Raw genomic sequence first — 18,500 nt, 5'->3', positions numbered from 1 at the left:
TGGCTGTTTGGAAAACCAAGATATTAGTAAGAATTAATGGTGCTACAACCACCACAGCTTTCAGATACGTTTATTTGGCTGCATACTTCCAAGTTTACCAAATTTCAGTCCAATAAGTGGTATTCAATCCTGAACTCAAGAGCAAACAAAAATCACGTGACCAGAATTTAGGAAATGAGGGCTACTGGAGTTCACTTGATTGACTTAGGTCTGAATGCATATTGTACTTGAGCCGGTTTTAGTTTGCAGACTCACACAGCGTACAGCCAGAAAGCGAAAGGCACACAGCATGCTCTACATTAAAAGAACATGAGTAGTCTGACATTTCAAGATCAAAGACGAGAGATTCTCAGTTGAGGCTTGCCTGACACACAGGCACAACGGGGTGTTTCTTAAGTACTTGCTTGTTGCACCCAATTGCGCCCAAGTGTTTTCTACTGTGTAGCATATAATGGTTAAGTATAAAATATTCATGAACATTATTAAATATTAGTTTGCTTGAATTTATGAAAGTTAAAACACCCAGCTGCTATACTGAAACAAGAACTAGGAAAATTGGTCTAATTTGATAGTCTGTAGAGATGGGAGGGAACAGAGGGAAGAAAATTATGTTAAAACAGAGTCAGAGACAGCCTCGTGCCTCTTGCAGAGGGAATCACCAATTCCAAGAGGAGGGTGGGAGGGTGAAATTCTGCTCACTTCAGTCATGCAAGACATGAAATGGGCTTCAGTGGCAGTATTGCATGAGAAACAGTACCTCATTTCCTCACCTGTAACTTGATTTTCAGTCTTCAGTAAATGAGCTGTTGGATTTACAAAGCTAAGCTTAGCTTTATCTGATCAGCTGCTTGCTCAGGGGAGGCAAGAGAGGGGGAAGGGTGTGAGGAAGGAGCCTGTTTCCAGAAATTAAAAAACACTGGGGAAAGCGCTAGAATTTGGCAGGGAAAGCCATCTGCATCTTTTCACTTCAACTTTCATCTTCATACTAAGGCCTAAGTCCAGGCAGTACAGAAAACATCTAAAGAAGTGGGGAAAAAAAGCCACCAGAGATAACAATAAAAACCCTGGGGCAGCTACCTTCTTTCATGAAGCACAAAGCAGATCAAACTCCACAAATTCACCTTCAAGCACTGTTTGCTGAAGACTTTCTTCATTAGCTTGTGGAAACAGCCCTACAACATGAAGGTACCTGGGATGCTGGTAGCAATAATCTATTTGAAGCTGGGCAAACTAGATATGAAAGACTGATAGGACCCTGTACTGGTAGGCAGCTAATCTATGGAAGTCTGAAGCACTATATGTTGGACTTCTTTAATAGTACCTTAATGCTGTGCAAGAACTTACAACTATACAAAAAATCCTGTTGCTATGGTTAGCACTTTAGCCAGTTAGTCTGGTACTTGCTCCTCCCTACACGCCTGTGACCTTGATCATCAGACTGAGATCTCCCAAGAACCAAAAAGTTCATCTCTCCCTTCTTACTCCATTTCAGTCTTTCACATGCACCACTGTAACTCAATTACTGTTTTGAGGTGCACAGCGACGTATTTCGGAGAATTTTTTGAGCACCAGACAGAGATTGGGAATTGTGAGGGAGAGTATTGCTCTCATCTTCAGGGAAAAAGATGCAGAGATACTCAGGTTATTCTTGTTTATTATTCAGTTTTCTCTAAGATGGAAGATTACTGAATTTCTTCTGGGTGGAAGCAAACAGAAACAAAGAATTACCCATGAAAGCTCTGTTTATGGATTTTCACCATACCACACAGCTGTTGACAACTGGCATGCTACCCAGTGGTAGCTCAAGGAGTCCCTTTCAGATCTCATGGAGTTTGTCTGTAAGGAAGCTAGGTCATAGACTGACACTGCTTTAGAAATGAACTCACCATTATATGAATCTGTAGCGGGACTTAGGAAGCTTTTCTAATGATTGACAACAAAATTCAGTTCTTCATGAACTGAAGAGTCCTATTAATGTGAAGGACAGCTTCAGCTTGTGCCTATTTTATTTCTTTTCTTAGCAGAACATCCACTTAGAGACAAGTTTGGATGTCCTTCAATTTCAAGCTGGATGCCAGTGTAATGCTGCTGTGAAGTGGGAAGGCACAGAGCAGCTATGCCTTGTGTTGGCCATGGCTGTCTGTAGCTGCCAAGAGAGAGGGGAGCATTTGCAAACCAAGCTTTGGAGACAGCAGTGAGATTCTCTGAGATCCCAGGAGGTAACCAGCAACAAGGGGAGTTCAAAGTTGGACAGGCTATTCAGGAAACTGCAAAGGACCTGACACAGACAGAAGCTCTCCAGGCTCCAGAGGAGAGAAATCTGATTTTTAGTTCCCTAGGTGAAAGGGTCGCAGGCATTCACCTTCTTCCATATACTGTCCAGATAACTTTAAAAAAAAAAGACGAAAGTAAAATAACACCTCTTGCTTTCAGACCACCACCTAGATTCTGTCCTCAGCCTCTAGGCATGGCCAGGAGAAAAAATACTGAGGTTTAAGGAAACAAATCCAAAATTGCCATAGGATCCCAACTGTACTTGCAGTGAGCAGCTTTGCTTCTTCTAATCATTAAAAGGATTAACCTCCTTTCTTGTATGTTTAATTAATCTACATACTCATGCATGCATATCAATCAACATTTTTCTCCAGCTCCCCAGCACTCCTGTCTCACATTCTGCAAGGTGAAAATCAGGTTAAGATTTTTATTTCACATCATCCTCTGACCTAAAACTACATTTTAGGCTGAAACGTTAGCCAGCCGTTGCGCCCTACAAGGCACGCAGCGACAATACAGCTTCCAAAGAGATTAACGTGCTGTGAAGAGCAGGCATGCCATCGCGGTAGGACCTGAAATTTACAAGGCTATTGCCAGTGAATTAGTCCACTCAAGGATATTCAGATTAGGCCTCCAATTAGCAGCCGTAAACATGCGCAGTGCGCCGGTGTATCAATAAAGGCTGCTTCAGTTTGGAAGGACCGCCCGCCCCTCGGCTGCCGAGCCCTGGCTGCCGGCCAGCGAGATGATGGCTTAATGACAGTGCTACGTGCGGAGCGTGAGGCTATCGGCAATCAAACGCAAACTTTACTCCAGAGTGCACTTCACGGAGAAGCTGCGGAGGGAAGAGGAAAAAACCCACGCTCACGGCACACACCACCGAGAAGGCACTTCTCCTTTCTGGTTCCCGCTGGCCCCGCAGCGCGTCCATACGCTCACGGTGCCATATCTGTGCTTTAAAAACACCCTGTGTGATTGCACTTGAGGATCATTTATGCCTGCGCTTGAAGGTCTTTCGTCACCCAGAAAACCACTTTGCTCCCCTTTCTCCCTCGGGAGGCAAACATGGACTACCAGCGCTAATGAGAAAGCACCCCGCACATCCGATGCAGATGGAGAAAGCATCCTGTGTAACGGGCCCCCGGGGACAGGGGACAATCCCCACCCATGCAGAAAGGGGAATCGTCACCGCGGGCTCATTAAGGAAATCTGGAAGGATGTCCCTGGATGTTCAGGCTCTCAGTGGGGAATAAATGCAAGGTAACTAGCAAATACGTTCTCTGCAGGGTATTAACACCTCGTTGGTAGGAAGTTCATAGCTCCTTAAATTTTCTCTCCTTTCATCTGTTGTCAGCGTTGAAGACCTTTTCAGTTCTGCTAGGAATCACCCAGCAGATTACACCGCATTTTTTCCTGAAACTTTTAAAGACTTCTGTGTATTTTCAGGCTCTTCCAGGTGCATTGAGGCCACGAAAGATGGCCACCAGACAGGCAAGCCTACGTGGGAGTCTTGATGCTATTAGGGCTGCCTGAGCTGGCCAAAGTCCTTTTTTTTTCCATCACTATTCATTTACTTTTAAACCTGCAGGCCTAGGGCAAGTGAACAACGCTGCCCACAAGGCTCTATCTGTCAACACGTGGTAGGTGGCACCCACAGTGCTTTCTGCGAGCATTACGCCCCAGAGAATTGCCAGCGGGCAGAGATGGCTGTGAGCCACCACCACTTTCAGGAGGACTTCGCTGGAGAGAGATGTTCTCCTTTGCCCTTTTCCCAGCAGTACACATCCCTCCGTGCTGCCAGGGAGGGAGGCAGGGTCCAGACCAGCACCATTGCACCAGACAGGTACCCCAAACGTGCCTCAGGGGTCCTCCCAAAGTTGTCTGGGTTTCTGAAGCTGCTGAGACATTCCCACAGTACATAAACAGAGAGATGAATGGTTCTCGAACATTTGTTTTCATGGTAGTATCACTGAATTAAGACTAATTGATGAAGCTTGTTGTCTCCTATATTAACTTCGCAGTGAAGCTGTCTCACTCACCCTCCTCCCATCTCCTGCTCAACCCCCGGCACCTTCCTGGAGGACATTGCCGAGCCAGCAGTACACTTATCCCTGCACAGGATTTTGTGGAAATGAATACGGGTGAAATTCATTAAAGTTACCTATAATAAATTACCATCACAAATAATTTATGTTGTGCTTAAACAACGTGTGTAGTCTTTACCTCTAAGGCTTTGCCTGCCCATAAAGTTGTGGGGCCGTGACTACACTTGTACCTCACAACAGCACGATCTATCGAGTGTGGGTGCAATTAAAGGGGATGAACGTGTGCATAATGACACAGCACTTTCCCTGCAGAAAGGGAAAGAAGCCGTTTAAATTCAAGGCCATTTTGTAATGATATAGCTACATACCTGTTCTAAGGTTAGGCAATAAAAACCATTAGTAAATACAGTTCAAGTGTTGTAGTGCCTGCCCTCCCCATCCACACAGTTGCTACTTGTATCAGCAAAACGTGTCAACACAAAGAGCAAATCTGAGCAAAGAAAACAAATACACACGGTGATGCACACAGCAAATCACACTCCATCTTTACATTTGCAAACCCTCACAGTTGCACATCTTAAAGCTGTTGCCAAAAGCCCTTGACCCCTAGACGAGGAAGCCTGGCCCTAAACACAGCTGCCAGGCATCATCAGAGCCCAGGTTTGAGCTCAGGCTGACAAATTCCCACTTTTTTCCACTGGTCAGAGCTCTCCCACGGATTTATGCTGCCACCACCTGACAGAAGGGCCCAACCCCACAGGCCGGCTGTACGGCAGCGGCTGCCACCCACTGTGACCTGCTGGCCAGGGCAGTGGCCCCGTGCAGGGATACAGCAGCCATGGGCCGCTGTATGCCTCCCCTGCTCCATTCACTCTGCTCCCTACTGTCCCTCTGCAGCCTTGCCCAGCAATTCCCACTGCAACAGCCCTTGAGAGGCTTCTCAAGACAGAAATTGGGGCTGGGTCCCAAAGTAATGATGGTCTTCAGCAAGAAAGGTGGTTTTCGCAGGAAGCACAGCAATGGCTGAGGAGGGAGGTGGTCAGTCTGGTGTGAGCTCAGGATGTTTCCTGAGGATGCAGAAAGCCTGGAGAGGTCTTTCTGGCTCTGTTCCCTCCTTTTTCCTCTTCCTTTCTGGCAGCCAGCACAACGGGAGTGGTACGTACTCAGAGCTACCGCGGGGGCTGCTCTGCAACGATGCGGCTGGTTGGGCAGCCAGGGCAAGCAGCCCTCCTCCCCATCCCTCCTGTTTGCCAGGATGGATGCAAGAGGTGGCAGAATGGGCAGGGTGGGTAGGAAACCCTCTGGTGAGGTGGTCAGCTGGCTTTGCTGGAGCTGTGGGGTATAAGTGCTCCTCTGTGATAGGAAGGGCAGAGGGGGAAGGAGATACAGAAGCAGAGATGGAGGGGTACATCGGCATCATTAGGTGTGGGGGTGCAGTAGGCACTGGGTCTACCTATAGCTCTGGTCACCATCAGCACAACGGGTGCTTTTCCTAACTACAGCCAAGGCATCGCACTAATATAGCTCACCATTAGCAGCAATTCCTTCTACAGATGGTGAGCAGTGAAACAGGCTTTTAACTGAGCCCCAGCAAAAACCATGTGGAAACTAAGAAAAAAATATATACTTCTTTCAGTTGCAGTCATCTTAGTTAAGTGTAAAAAAAAAAAATAACAGAAAAAGACAGGTCAACATTTTCATTTCACCCAGAAATTATCACTGCCAGGTAGGCACTGAGCCTTCAAATCACCAGCTAGATGCCAAGTTGTGCATTTAGGATTATAACAGCAAAACACACAACCCCGACACTTCAGCCTTTGACCACTATCATATGCTGAATTACAATAAATTTGGCAATGAGAACTGGCATTTGCAAATCCTCTCATTGCTCCTCTGTGAAGAGGAAGTCTGTAAAATACTTAACCAGGCAGTGACCCTTCCTGTTGGCCGGCCTCAGAGACACCATGCACATGCTGCACAGACAGAGGAAGGCAGAGTACACGTTCATTTAGGGAAACGGAAGCATTGGTGAATACTGTAAAGAACAGAATTATCAATACATCTTGAGGGACCCTATTCTGTTGATGCACAGCTAGTTGTATACCACGATTTACATGCCTCAACGGCAGGACGTGCTACAGCATTTACAGTGAAGCTCCTCCCTTTTCTGCCTCCAAACCACTTCTACCAGACTCCCGATGAGAAATCAGAAGGGAAAGGTGCAGTTACACTTTATATAGTCCAGCAGCAAACACAACATCCTAAGACTTAACCTCAGAATAGTCAAGTTGAGGACTAAGACTTCTTTAAAAAATAAAGAAAAAGCCCACTCCTACCAAATTCCCCTAGTTCTGCATGTTTTCCCTCCCTGAAGCCTATGGCAGTCGGCAGGCCCCATGCCAGCACCCACTGCCTGACACTGCCTTGCAGCCCAGCACCATTTCCCCGTATGCATTACTGCAATAACTGCTTCTCTTACTGGCATAAGGCAGGTTTGCCACGAGATAGTTAATTGCAAAGGTCAGAAACAAATTGTAACCGACATCTATAACATGAACAGTGCTAGTGTTAGACCTTTCATCAAAAAGGGTTCTTTGCTCCCTTCCAAGACACCGTATAAGTAAAAGATGTTCCACATTGCAAATCTAAAACAAAACACAGACAAAAACTTAGGGCAGCACAAGAGATCACTGCAACTTTTCCTGAAGTATTCTAAACATTCTAGTACAATCCAAGCCAAGCGCCAAAGGATGTACTTCAGACCCATTGATTTCAAAGAGTCTTTCAAAAAAAAGTACTTAAGTGAGTTCCTGAAGCAGAGCCAAAGCTTTAAAAACATGTCTTATCAAATTGTATAAAAAAAATGACAGTGCAAGAAATAAGGTCTACGCAAAGATTAATTATTAGTATGACTTAGACATGAAAAATGTAAATGTTTCTTGTTTGGACAGTCAGATCCAAAAAGAAAGCAAAGAAAGACAACTCTGACCAAAGGATTCATATTAACTAGATACATATTAGACTCAAAATAATGATAAAAAGAGTTCTTTTTGCTACAAAGTAGGTTGCAATTCCCTGGTGTTTGCCAGAAGTTGTGGTTACCCTGCCCTTTCCAGCTTACAAAGCTTTGGACAAACTGTTTCCAGTCTGTGCAGATAGCGTGCTATACTCTACTCCTCTGATTTACACTGTTCATTTCAGACTGGGTGGCTAGCGGCATGAACATTCACTAAGCCTTCACGGAACTATTATGTTCAGTAAAATCTCTTGCACTGTTTCATTTGTGCGAAATCAGAGCAAAAAGCAGCTTGTTCAATAAAGTACTTTCCATTAAGTGCTTTTCATGGTGGCACTAAGTTTCTTTGTCTATGTTATCTTGCCAAAGCACAATGACAAGAGAAAAAACAACTGCAGAGAAAAGCTCTACTGTCAGAGAGGCAGGAGATGCATATGTGAGTGGGCGATGGAGGGGAAATGGGGCGTAGAGCTCTGTCCAGATCACAGCAGGAGCAGTAGGGAACTGCACGCCTGCGAATAGTTAAGCAGTAGGAGACAGTCTACTTGGCAGGAGCCTCCATCATTTTTCTTCCTCCACCTCACTGTCTGAACAGCCAGAGAGACCTTCCTGCTTCTCTGACCAACTCCCTGTCATCTCTTTTCAGAGAAATGAAAGGTCTAAAACAAATTGCTGTGTAACATCATGTGTAAATCAAAACCTTTTGTCAAGCCACCCCATGTTCTGTGCTAACACAGCAGTTATTTATCATCCCGAGCCCACCAAGGGGGCCATCAGCTGCCCTCAGCACAGATACCAAGAGCAGTTCTTGAAACACCTCTACCCTAGAGCTCCTCTACTAATCCAATAAAACCTTTCCAGAAGCTGAGACTCTCGTGTTGCTGGCAGCCTTCTGACATTGTTTCAATCTTCAGCTTTGTGACAGAAGGATTACAGTTATGATAAATCCAACCCAAGGCTCCAAATTCCCTCAAGTTGTTACACACATAGATAGCCTCCTTCTCCCTAAGTCTAAAACCACCAACACTTACTCACTGGCTTCCCTTCCTGATCTCCTAATTCTCACAAGCCACCCAGTGCAAAATGGATGAGCACTATGCAGCCTGCTGATGCCAAAGGACAAGTTGCCATTGACCTATTTCACAATGGGAAAAGGCAATCCAGCTGAAACAGTAGCAGGAAAATATAAAACTTTTTAAAAAGTGAGTATCAAAAAAAAAAGTACTTTGACTTCATAAGAATCATCTTGAAACGTTTGGTAAAAGCATTGATCTTTTCCAAGTGTGTCCAGTCTGCTCAGCAAACATCGAGATTTCATCTGATTAAAAATGCCTTTATATTTGGGTCATTGTGATTTTATCTTCTTCCTCTGTCCCACCCCTTCCACAGATGGAAAGGAACCGCTGAGGGAGTTGCTGAACCCCACCACCAGCACCACCACTGCAGGAAAAAAGTCTGTCTGGAAAGACAAAATGGTGCAGTGGAGGAGACAAGGGAAGGAGAAGAGACTTCCAGGGATTAAGTCAAGAATTGCTTGGGATAAGGCTGTATTACTTACTCTTTTCCAAGTAAGTCTGGAAGTCAAAGAGCCAAGTGTTTACTGTGTAATCAAGTAAAGACACTGGGTTAACACAGACAGCTTGAGTTCTTAATGGAAAGGAACAAGTTCACTTTTGTTGTGCATATGTTGTCCTGCATCAGTGTTACGAGCATCAATGCATCTTCATTTAAGCATGTACTGTTATTAGCACTGAGCTGTAATGAACTCAATTATTCATTAATAACCACCTTGGAAAAAGGCTGTGTACAGATTCTAGTAGCAGGGACCTGCTCCCCTCCTTCCCAAAGTGCAAGCTCAGCCTGCTTGATGAGGCAAAGAGGGGGGACACTGAACTCTGAATCTTGCAGCTTTCCCCAGCAGCTCTCCCAAGGACACTTTGCCTTGCAATGCCGCACACACCCCTGGGAGTCCAAAGGACAAACACGCCGTGTACCGAGAGGCATTAATGCCACCTGCATTACCCAGCTGTGTGGGGAGGAACAGGGTAAGGTTTACCTCGACATGCAATGAGCCCTCATACGAAAACAAACCAAGAGGCACCTATTTACTTAGGGCTTGCAATAGGGATGTTGGCAGGCATGCCAGTACAGCTCCCGCAGCAAGTCTCCAGCTTTACAAGCTGACATAGTGGCACTGGGATGGACTGGTACCAGTGCAGTTATCGCAGTGGATGGGAAGGTGCTGAGGAAGATGTCCTACAGGTATGGGACAGACTGTGGAAAACCTCATTGCTTTGCCATCATTACATAGCTCAGGAGTCCAATTAAGACCCATCAAGCACTGCATGACTGCAAAGCTACAGACAACAGGAAAAAAGTCAAGCAACCTGCCCTGACACTATAAACGTGCACAAACTAAGGATAAACAGACTGCTTTGCACTCTACACTGTCTAGCCCACACTTATCTTCCTTTTCTTACAGGATTAGCCATCTTCTGCCCTCCTCTGCAACTGCGACTACGAAGCACACAGGCATGGTCCTCAAGGAAAGCTGCTGGGTGGTTACAGTGCTCTCCTCCACAAGAGGAGGACAGGAGGACCAAGGGCAGCCACCCAGCTGGCAAAGCCTCTGGTGCAACATGCACTGACAATGGTGAGATTTTTCCCCAATTTTTTTTTTTTTTAAACAGGCACCAAACCTAAGATCCTTCTAAGCCACTTCACTTGAGTAGGAGCTCACATACCACCCCACAGAGGCCACCCATGCTCCTGAGCTTGCTTGTGGGCATGTGCATCACTGACTGTAAAATATTGACCCGTTTTGCCAATACCCTGTCCCTGCTGAGTAAAGAAGCAATCTGAAAGATTCTCTATATAACTATTACCAGAAAGAAAAAGCATCTTTTGAAAGTTTTAAGAAGTCATTGAGAATAATTTGATGACGAACAAAAACAAGAGCTAATATACCCAGGTTTATACTCATTTATTGCTCTGACTGTCAAGTAAAAATTATACATTCCTGTGTATAATTAACCAGGCTAACTAATCTTGCTTGACAAACACAGATATAAACATCAGTTTTGACACAGGGCCAAAGCAACCACTCCAGGATCCCTGCCAATGCTGAATTCCTCAGTCTGATATCATAAAACGACTTGTCTGTTGTATTTACAGTTCCAGTGGCTCTGGACTCTGCCGGCAGCCGGCCAGAAGAACAGATTTGAACTTACCCATTATGCCAGAACATGTGCATTTGATTAGAAAAAAGAAAGAAAAATTATGCATATTTCTTCTGGATGGTGGTATTCATCAGACATCCCATTGTAAACTAATTGCAAGGCATGCTGCTACGCAAGTACCAAAAATCCTTTGTGAAGTACAGTGAACTAGTATATTTCTATAAGCAGCACTGCTCTTCAGCTCTGCTATCCTGCTCCTTACATCCACACCTCAAGTCAGAAAAAGCAGTGTGTTTCACATTATTTTAATTGCAATGGACAGAATTTGAATTCTGAAGAGTATAGAGAATAGAAGCTTTCTTCTTTCCTACATAAATACAACAATATTTTACCTCATTACCTGAGTTATGAGGGATGTGGTGAAAGCCACTCAAGCCCAGCCTGTGACATTTCATGTTTCTTAAATCCTCAGGAACAGAAATCTTGGTAAAAACCTGCTAGGCAGGCCATGTGTTAAAACCTGCCTAAGAACACACCATCTCATGGCAGGCAAAAGGAGCCACCCCATTTTTCAGCTGTCACTCGCAAGCCACCAAGTGCCACCACCACAAAGTGCCAGCTTCTCCTGTGACATTTAGCAAGCCCATCAGTGTGCTGGTGAGCAGGAAAGCGTCACAACTACAAGTGGAAGATGTGAAAAGTGTCCCAGAAAGTGTCCCAGAAAGGCCCACATGAAGATTTTGAAGCATGCATTTCAAAAGAGTTCACATCCCACAGGGACTTCTAAGCAAATGAATCACACATTGGAAACATATTTTTTAAACTTCAGGCCATATACTTGATACTGAACAGGAGCAGTTGGATTCTGAGCTAAAAACATCAGTCACAGGCCTTCCTCAGAAAAGATCAGCTCCTGGAAAATAAGGCAAGGAGCCTTAATCCCATTTCTAGCCAGCAGGACTCATCAGCACCCAGCACACGCAAGGTGAGCTCGAGTTCCCCAGAGACAGCCCTTATGTGGATTTCAAGCCATGACAGCACCTGAGAGGGTACCAGTGACATGCGGCGGGACAGGCCGCAGTCAGGACCAGAGTGCAGAGTCCAGGCCGAGCGCCGCCACGCCGGTTCGAAGTCCCCTCCACCCCTCATTGCAGGCACCAGCACTTCCAGCGCTGACAGGGACCAGGCTGTCACACGGCTTCTTTTCTGGAATATTTTCCCACCTCTCCTTTTTTTAAATGTTGCTGCTTTCAATTATATGTTTATAATACAGGGATTATTCTCCAGGGCAGACATCTCACCTCCTACAAAACTTTATAACCGCCCTCCCCTGAAAGTTTTACAAGATGTGGCAGGCCCCTGTGCCACCTCTGCACCTGAGCAGCACCCAAGTGGGCCCAAGCTTGACTCAATCAGGGCCATCTCCACCGCCCCAAAAGCCCCTGCAGAGCCCAGCTAGCACCGAGAAGGGACTGTGGGAGAAGGGACTTTGGGACAGGAGGAGCTCCAGCTCATGAGTGCTTCATGGGCAGCCCCTGGGGGCACTCCAGGTGACTGGCCTGGCAGGGCAAGCTGCAGCCTTGCTTCCCAGCCCCTCCACTAAGCACCAGAGCTCCTGCAGCACGGAGACAGGTCCCCAGGACCAGGCTGACCTCCTCCTCAGGTCAGAGCATCCCTCTGTATGAGGAGGTGAATCCTCTTGCACCAAGAAGGCTGAACCCTGGTCAACTATGCCTTGGTGAGGTCCTCATCCATTTAGCTTCTGTAAGTGGGCAACCCTTGTGTTATTTTACTAGAAAAGGGAAACTCTAGGAGAATGCAGAAGCCAACAGGCACTATGTTGGGTCTGCAACAGAGTAGCACTCTGGAAGGATGTTGTCTGGTTATTTTTATCTTTTAACCATGTCAGCTAATATTTTTAAATATGGCTTGTTCCAAAGATAAATTTGGATCACTGCTCTGCAAAGATGAAAGGTTACATTTCATTATCAGCCCTCAAATACCAACCAACAGCTCTTAAGTGTATCCGGCGCTGTTGTAAAAACATATCTTCCACCCATTCTCTTTGACACAATCTTAACTTTCTTGTAATGGTGTTGAAAGTCATATGGAAATGGCAAAGTCCTAACTGACTGATTTCTCATACGTAGCTGCAAGGAAAGCTTCCTTTAGTGTACAGAAGTCTTTCTTGTCTCCTTTTGTTTTTTTTGTAGCTACAAAAAAAAAGCATGAAGCACGTTACACTAAGCAGACAATAAGTTCACAGAAGTTCATTTGCTAAGCAAACCTCTCCCCCTCTTCCAGTATTTAGGCTGAAAATTAAAGACATACTTTTGTTTTAAAAAGGCTCACACTTTCAATATACTACTCTGGATGCTTAGTCCCATCTGCCTAAGACCCACACATCCCAAACCAATAAATTATAATAGCACATGTCCATCTACACAGTGCTGATCCAGTGGCTCAGAAACAACTCCCTTTCCCAAACACGTGGCAGTTTTTTGGGCATCCAATTCAGCTTCTAGTCTAATCGGTAAAATAAAAGAAAAATACATTGAATTTAAAACTGATTTTTATTTTATTTTTTGCACATGCACTCACAACTCTTCAAAAGATAAGCAACATAGGCTGGTTTAATGGCAGAAGGGAAGTGTCCATAGGTGACGTGGGAGCCTGCATGCACTGCAGTAGTCATTTGGTTAGTCACAGGAAAAATCTTCCTGCTGAAGGTGTCCCACATGCCAGCTACAGATGACAGCTACTACTCCCATATCCATGGCATTTATTATTATTATTATAATAAAGGGATTGGTTACTATTAATTTCAGATGGGAATTCCTCTGCACACAGCTTTACAAATTATATTGAGTCCCTTTCAATCCTGGACTGTAGTACAGCATTACCATTTGTTTGGTGTCTGATACCTTCCCTGCTAAAGAACAAGGGCCAAAAAACTCACTTTACAGCAAGTAACTTCATACCTATTTATAAAACAAGCTCTGTCCTGCATTATTACTATTGGTACAAAAATGACCGCAAGAACACAACTCAGTTTTAAAGTCATCTCTACAATCCAAATTCACTCCCCAAAAGAGCCTTCTCCCCAGCCAGTGCCATCAGCCCTCAAGCACACAGTTGAGTTTTCCCCCCAAACACCTTACAAAACAGCACTGCACTTTCAGCAGTGCTCAGGCACACAGAAGAACAAACTAGGATGTTCTTACAGGCATGCCAGAGACGACTGGTTATTTATACCTCCCTACACCAAACAGGCTCCTTCCACAACTAAGTCAACTTCAGTCTGCTTCCATTCAAAAGTAAATCTACTCAAGCTCTAACTGAATTGATCAGTACTTCAGTGGGGCTAAGCAGTGGATCAATGCTCCAGCCTTATTCTCATCACTGCATGCAGGTGTGCAGGGGCAGAGAGGTGCATGCACATGCACAGGTCTTAAGGTGTTCCCAAGCAATTGGTAAGCATACTGTTTTTTTTTATTATTTTTTGTTAAATATATATATATATATTTAAAAAAAAAAAAAAACACAAGCACAGCACCTGTCACATATCCCTGTAGTTCAGTGCAAGTTAGGACGAAAAGAAATGCCTAAGTTTTCACTTTTGTCATGTTTCTTTGTTGGTTTGCTTTTCTAAAGTTTCATCATTACTATTTCTCACACATCTCAAAAAGATGTGAATGTTTTGGAAGCATGCTGTCTATTACAGAATTCAAGTCAGAAGAAAAAAGAAACGGGGACATTTTCAGCATTCAGGACAATGAAACAAAGTTGGTTCCAAGCCAGTCCATTTTGCCACTGCAAGACGAGGTACGAAAAATAAAGTTAGCCCAAACTAAAGTAACTACATGGCAAGGGCAATGAAATTTTATTGGGAAAGACACCTATGATGGCAATATATATGTGCCCTCTCCACTCCTGAGCAAGAAAGCCTACAAGAAAAATAACTCTTCCCTTCCAAAAGCAAAGTTTTCCGCGCTCAAACAGAGCATTTCTTATTTTGTGCCACATCCCCGATGCTGCAAGGACAGCCTCTTAAGCTGCAGGGCACTGGCAGGAGGCAGAACACAGAAACTAGTTCGGAAAACACCACCGCATGGGCGCCAGCAGCCAAGCGAGGCGATGCCAGCGGCGTACGTGCACACAGAGGGGTAGGGAGCTCTCCCGCCCACCTCAAACAGCCCTCCAAGGGAAAGCCATGGTCAAGGCCAGGCTTTTTCTGCCAGGGTGCTCCCAGCCCCGGCGGTGCCGGCTGCCCGCAGCTGGGAAGCACCCGGGGTGCCGCCGGCAGCCGCCCCGCTCCATGGCGATGCCCGGCGGCACATGGGGGCACAGGGGTCGGCCTGACCGGGGTCGGCAGCGACACATGAACCGCAGGGGAAGGCGAGGGGGCTCCTATCCGTTTCCCGGTCCCCGGGCACGGAGCGGCGGGGCTTGCCCGGGACGGGCACGGAAAGTTTGTGCGGCCGCGGGGCTCCGCAGCCCCTTACCTTGGAGCGCTCCTTCACGTAGTACTTGCCGAGCCGGCTCCCGCAGTACATCACCAGGCGGTCTATGAGCGTGAGGAGGAAGTTGATGGCCTCGCAGCCCTCCTCCGTGCCCCCGATCCACTTGATTTGGTCGCCGCGGAGGTGCCGCTTGGCGACGCCGCGGCTGGGGCCGGCCAGCTGCCCATCGGCCAGCTCCCCGTCGCGGTGCATCCGCTTCACCCGCTCCAGCACGCAGTCCCCCACCACCTCCCCCAGAAAGTTGTCCAGGTAGCAGAAGCCGATGTCGTGCAGGCAGGGCACGACGTACTCCAGGGCGATCCTCTCCAGGTCCAGCCGCATGATGTGCCCCAGCGGCATGGCGCGGCGGGGACGCCTCGGGAGGCGACGCCCGCCGGCGCCAGGCCGAGCTCAGCGGGGGCTCTGCCGCCGCTCGGGGCCGGGTCAGGCCGGGACAAAACTTTCCCGGCGGCCGCCCGGGCTGCGCTCAGCTCCGCGGCCGGGCACCGCGGGGACAGCGGCGCCGACGGAGCCCCGTGCTACTGCTGCTGCTACTGCAGCTGCCGCCGTGCGAGCAGCCTGCTCTACTGGGGAGCCGTGCGGGAGCGGCGGCGGGCGGCGGCCCCCGCCCGTTTTAAGGAGCGGGGCGGCAGATGGCCCCGCGCTGATTAATACGCCTGCTACGTGCGGGATGTGTGCTCGCCCGCCCGCCGCCCGCCCGCTCCCGCGGCGCCGCCGCCGCACGTGGGTGGAGCCCGCCCGGCGCGGCGCGCCACGCCCGCGCCACGCCCCCTGCCGCCTGGGCAGCCAATCGGTTGCCAGGGGGCGGGGCCAGCCCGCGGGGAACAAGCGGCGGGGCTTTCCACACGTGCGCGCGGGGGGCGGGGCCTGGCAGACGTAGGCCCCGCCCACCTGCTGGGCGGGCGTGGCCATCGCCATTGAGGAATTGTCCCGGGGACCCTGGTGCGGGGCGGGGGCTGGGGGCGGCGGGGGGCTGTAGGTGGAGGGGGGCTGCCGGGGTGACATGTGGCCGTGGTGGGAACATCGCTGCTGTGCGGCTGTGTTCATGCGTTTGTAGCCTGTTAAACCCCCGGTGTGACAAAATTCACGTCTCCTTCTTGGCTGCTTTCCCCCTCCAGTTCTTTGACCACACACATAGAATCGCAGAATCATTAAGGCTGGAAAAGTTCTCCAAGATCATCTGCTCCAACCATCCCCCTACCACCAGTGTCACCCACCAAACCATGTCCCCAAGCACCATGTTCAGCCTTTCCTTGGACACCCCCAGGGACGGTGACTCCACCTCCTCCCTGGGCAACCCGTCCCAGTGCCTGACCGCTCTTTCTAAGAAGAAATGTCTCCTCGTTTCCAACCTGAACCTCCCCTGGCGCAACTTGAGGACTTTCCCTCTAGTCCTGTCGCTAGCTGTCTGCAAGAAGAGGCCGACCCCCAGCTCCCCACAACCCTGTGGGGAGAGTGGTGTGCCAGAATCGTGTATGGATTGGTAAAGGCCAACCAGCAAGCCCGTCACATGCCATGCTACCACTTCGACAAGGCAATGGCTCAGAGATACATCTTTTGGCTGTAGCTGAAGTCTGTCATTACAGCTCTGTTCTTATCCCTGTGAGAGTTTGAAGCGGTTAGGCATCTACCTGAAAAAGCCGTCCTAGAAGAGCTAGAGATGAGTCTTAAAGGCTGAGCACACAGCCCCGCTTGCACATCGATGCTCACAGAGTTGTAAATATTTTTATTCCACAGGCATCGATAAGTCGTGGCTTCCTCGTAAAGGAAGTTGTGGCTTCCCTCATAAAGGCATAAAACGGGTGTGAAGTAAGGCAATCCCCAGCGTCGCCCACATCTTTGGGTATCATACCATAGAATCGTAGAATGGCTTGGGTTGGAAGGGACCTCAACGATCGTCTAGTTCCACACACACACCCCCCCCCCCGCCATAGGCAGCGATATGTACAAGCTTTATTTACAGTGCCATGTATCACGGGCATGAAGGCATCACCACGTCTTAATTAAAATTTTACATCTTAGGCTTGTATATGAGCTATTCCTCTGCCATGTGAAGTTCTGTTTGCCCTTATGCTGTAGAAACTTGCATTTTCCTCTCTAAAATTAATTCTGTATTTTCTTATTTTCTTTTCCAGGGTCTCATTTTTCAAAACTCTTCCGAGTCGTGTGCATCTGTTGCTTGCACCTGCCCCTACGGTATGTTCTGGGAGAGCTTGGGAGACTGTGACAGGGTGTTATCATTTCAGCAGGGTGTTTCTGAGATTTGTTTTAGGGGACAGGAACAATTGGTAAGTGTCAGTAAAGTCTGGGTACCTCGTTACACAGTAATGTATTTTTTTGACAGCAGTTTACAGATGCACATTTTTTTAGAGCAGAGAGTTGTAAACATTGAGAGTATTGTTTTCGGATTTTTCTTCTCCAGAAGCCAGACCACTACAGTGCCAAAAGCTGAATTGCCAAGGCCCCAGAGAAGTGGGAAAGGGGAAGAGTATCTTTTGTATTGGTTAGAAATGAAAAATAAGTTTTTTTCATACCTCACAGTATGATTTGAACAGCTGAGGCCTCGCCGTCTAGTTAGACAACATTTGAGCCCCTGCCTACAAAGGGAGGTTTTCTGATAGTTTTGGGGTGGCTGTACCCACCCCTCCTGCAGAGGCAGGCTGTGGTTGTATGGGACCAACACCCCAGCACTAGCCAGCCTTGCTGTGCCAGCTCAGGAGGTTGCTATCCCCATCTGCCCTTCCCAATCCTCTGCTGGAAGCTTTGACCTCCCCACCGTGGGGCTGACAGAAGGGACCGTGTGTTTCTGCCTCTGCCACTTCAACAGGGCAAAGTCCAGAGCCTTAGCACCTCCTTCGCTGGCGGCTTAGTTTTATCCAGGGGCCGCTGAGGCACTGGCACCCGCAGCCACTCTGCAGCCAGCAGCTCCTGGCAGAGGGGCACAGCAGCTCCTTTTGGTGCGGTTTTTCCTTCAGCTACAACACCAAGATTTGCCAGGGCTCCTTTGTCAGCACCCTTAATATTATGTCACCCTCAAAGCAAATGTGAGGGCAAAGGCACATGTCATGGCTTGAGCTGATCCAGGAACTTGCTCAGCGCCTTTTCCCCCACACCCCCTTCTGCACTTCTCTGGCACACTTTGGGCTCACCCACAGCCGGTCCCGCTTGCTAAGGTGGCGGAAAAGCAATCCTGAGCAGCACAATTAAATGTAAGGTAATTTTCTGCCAGGTCCGTGAGTTGAGTTGTCTGGGGCCAGACCCCATGAGAACCGTGTGAAGGATGGGGCAGAGACCTGGGGGGACCACCAGGACCAGCCGGTTTTGGGCAGGCTTGGACGGTTTGACAGCTCAGCCCCAGCTGGCACCTGCCATCCTCCTGCAGCCTGCGTTCGGGTTCCAGGTGGATCCTGTGTTCTGGATTTGGGGTTAGTTACACAGGATAAAGTCCAGGCTAGGCTTTGGC

At 47.9% G+C, this 18,500-nt stretch overlaps 1 protein-coding gene across 1 annotated transcript in view; it reads right to left on the bottom strand.

Annotated features, from left to right (window-relative positions):
• EGLN3 (egl-9 family hypoxia inducible factor 3) overlaps positions 1-15,755 on the bottom strand; it is a 28,658-nt gene extending 12,903 nt beyond the window's left edge. The window contains exon 1 of the mRNA XM_080595580.1: positions 15,020-15,755. Coding sequence (XP_080451706.1) covers positions 15,020-15,376 — 357 coding nt within the window. The 5' untranslated portion in view covers positions 15,377-15,755. The remainder of the gene's footprint in view (positions 1-15,019) is intronic.
• Positions 15,756-18,500: the final 2,745 nt, after the last annotated feature.

This window comes from Anser brachyrhynchus (genome assembly GCF_964034855.1).
Source record: "Anser brachyrhynchus genome assembly, chromosome: 5".
NCBI classification, from domain to species: domain Eukaryota; kingdom Metazoa; phylum Chordata; class Aves; order Anseriformes; family Anatidae; genus Anser; species Anser brachyrhynchus.
Note: the sequence above shows the minus strand (reverse complement) of the source record. Positions and strands in the feature narration are given on the sequence as shown.